Genomic DNA, 2009 nt, shown 5'->3' with positions numbered 1-2009 from the left:
AGTTATCTAAGAGTTGGAGTAGAAGCAGAATAACTGAGCTGAGAACGCCTGTTAAGGCAGAAACACTGAGCACAGTAGTTCTGTTGGCAAAGGGTTTCGCCAATATAATTCTCCTGGCATTTGGGGCAAGTAATGCAGTATATGAGGTTTTGTATATTGCAGTTCATATTTCCATTTACTTTGAATAAGAATCCACTCCTAAATTTTTCGTAGATGTCCCCGTCTTTATATTTGTAGTAATTGTTGTTGTCGCATATTCCACAACTGCTGTTTTCACATTCCTTTACGGAGAATTTTGTTTCGTTGCCTGATGAGAATTTTGCTCTTGTAAGTTTTTTTCCTGGCGTTCTCTTTAAGAATATTGGTAGGATTGATTATATAACGTGGAAATATTGGTTATTGAAGGGTTGTATGTGTTAAAATGGAATAGTATGTTCCTTGTTTTTTTTTCTTTTGGAGTCCTAGGTTGTGTGATGTCTAATTTCATTGCTTTCGAGATTCCATTATTCATAAGTTTCACAGGGTAATTTTGTTCTTGTAAGAAGTTTTTGAGTTCATCAAGTCTAATTTAGGGTATTTGTGGATCAATTACAATGATGCAGATGCGTCATTGAGATGTTCCTTCTGATGTTTGAGGGGTGGCAAGAGTAGAAATTTAAATATTGGTGTATATCTGTCTTTTAGTAAAATATGTCTGTTGTGACAGTGGAGTTGTGTATTTTGATGTGAATGTCTAGGAATGGTAGTTCGTTGTAGCTGGTTTCTGTTGTGAATTTGATAGATGGGTGCAGTGTGTTGAGGGTCTTGTGAAATGGTGGTAAGTCTTCTTTTGGTGTATCCCCAAAAACGAAGCAGTCATCGTGGTAGCGCTTCCACTTCACTATGTTTTCCTTAAGTTGTGATCAAAGGTTTTTCCTACTTCCTCGTAAAGTCTACGTTCTAGGTAACCTAGGTTGATATATGAGGGTGAAAATTTTGTACCCATAGCCGTACCCTCTATCTGTCGGTATATCTTATCAAATCTGCATGTGTTTTCTTCTAATACTAGACGATTGACCTTGGTAATGAAGTCTGTTTTGAAACGTTCATCTATACATCTTCTGTTTCTCTACCCAGTGTTTGACCGCTTCCCGGCCTAAGAAATGCAGTATGTTGGCATAGAGATTAGTGACGTCAAAACTTACAAGTATAGTACCTTCCGGGACAGTAGTTGGGATGTGTTTGAGAAAGTCTGTCATTCCGTATATATCAGCGTATTAATGGACATAAGGATTTGTGTGTATTTGGTGGGTGGATATATAGGAAGCACTCCGTCGGTTACGACGACGAGGGTTCCGGTTGATCCGAATCAACGGAACAGCCTGCTCGTGAAATTAACGTGTAAGTGGCTGAGCACTCCATAGACACGCGTACCCTTAACGTAGTTCTCGGGGATATTCAGCGTGACAGAGAGTGACAAGGCCGGCCCTTTGAAATACAGGTACAACAGAAACATGAAGTAAGAGTGAGAGAAAGTTGTGGTGAAAGAGTACAGCAGGGATCACCGCCATCCCCTGCCGGAGCCTCGTGGAGCTTTAGGTGTTTTTGCTCAAGAAACACTCACAACGCCAGGTCTAGGAATCGAAACCGCGATCTTATGACCGCAAGTCCGCTACCCCAAACCACATGGGCCATTGCGCCTCCACGAGGGTGGATATATATATATATATATATATATATATATATATATATATATATATATATATATATATATATATATATATATATATATATATATATATATATATATATATATATATATATATATATATATATATATATATATATATATATATATATATATATATATATTATCTATATATATTTCTTTTCGTGCTTCAGTCATTTCACTGCGGATATACTGGGGCACCGCCATTTTTTAAAGCAGGGTACTTATTCAATTGGTCTCTTTTCCTAAATCACTAAGTTAAGGGGACGTAAACACACCAACACCGGTTGTCAAGTAGTGA

At 37.6% G+C, this 2009-nt stretch overlaps 1 protein-coding gene across 1 annotated transcript in view; it reads left to right on the top strand.

Moving 5' to 3' along the window:
- The window catches only part of LOC118767951 (lissencephaly-1 homolog), a 19443-nt gene extending 18320 nt beyond the window's left edge, over window positions 1-1123 (top strand). Inside the window, exon 4 of the mRNA XM_036513440.1 lies at window positions 1049-1123. Within this exon, the coding sequence (XP_036369333.1) occupies window positions 1049-1123 (75 nt within the window). The remainder of the gene's footprint in view (window positions 1-1048) is intronic.
- Window positions 1124-2009: the final 886 nt, after the last annotated feature.

Source organism: Octopus sinensis, linkage group LG25 (assembly GCF_006345805.1).
Source record: "Octopus sinensis linkage group LG25, ASM634580v1, whole genome shotgun sequence".
Taxonomy (NCBI): domain Eukaryota; kingdom Metazoa; phylum Mollusca; class Cephalopoda; order Octopoda; family Octopodidae; genus Octopus; species Octopus sinensis.
The sequence above is the reverse complement of the archived record's forward strand: the minus strand, read 5'-3'. Positions and strand labels throughout refer to the sequence as shown.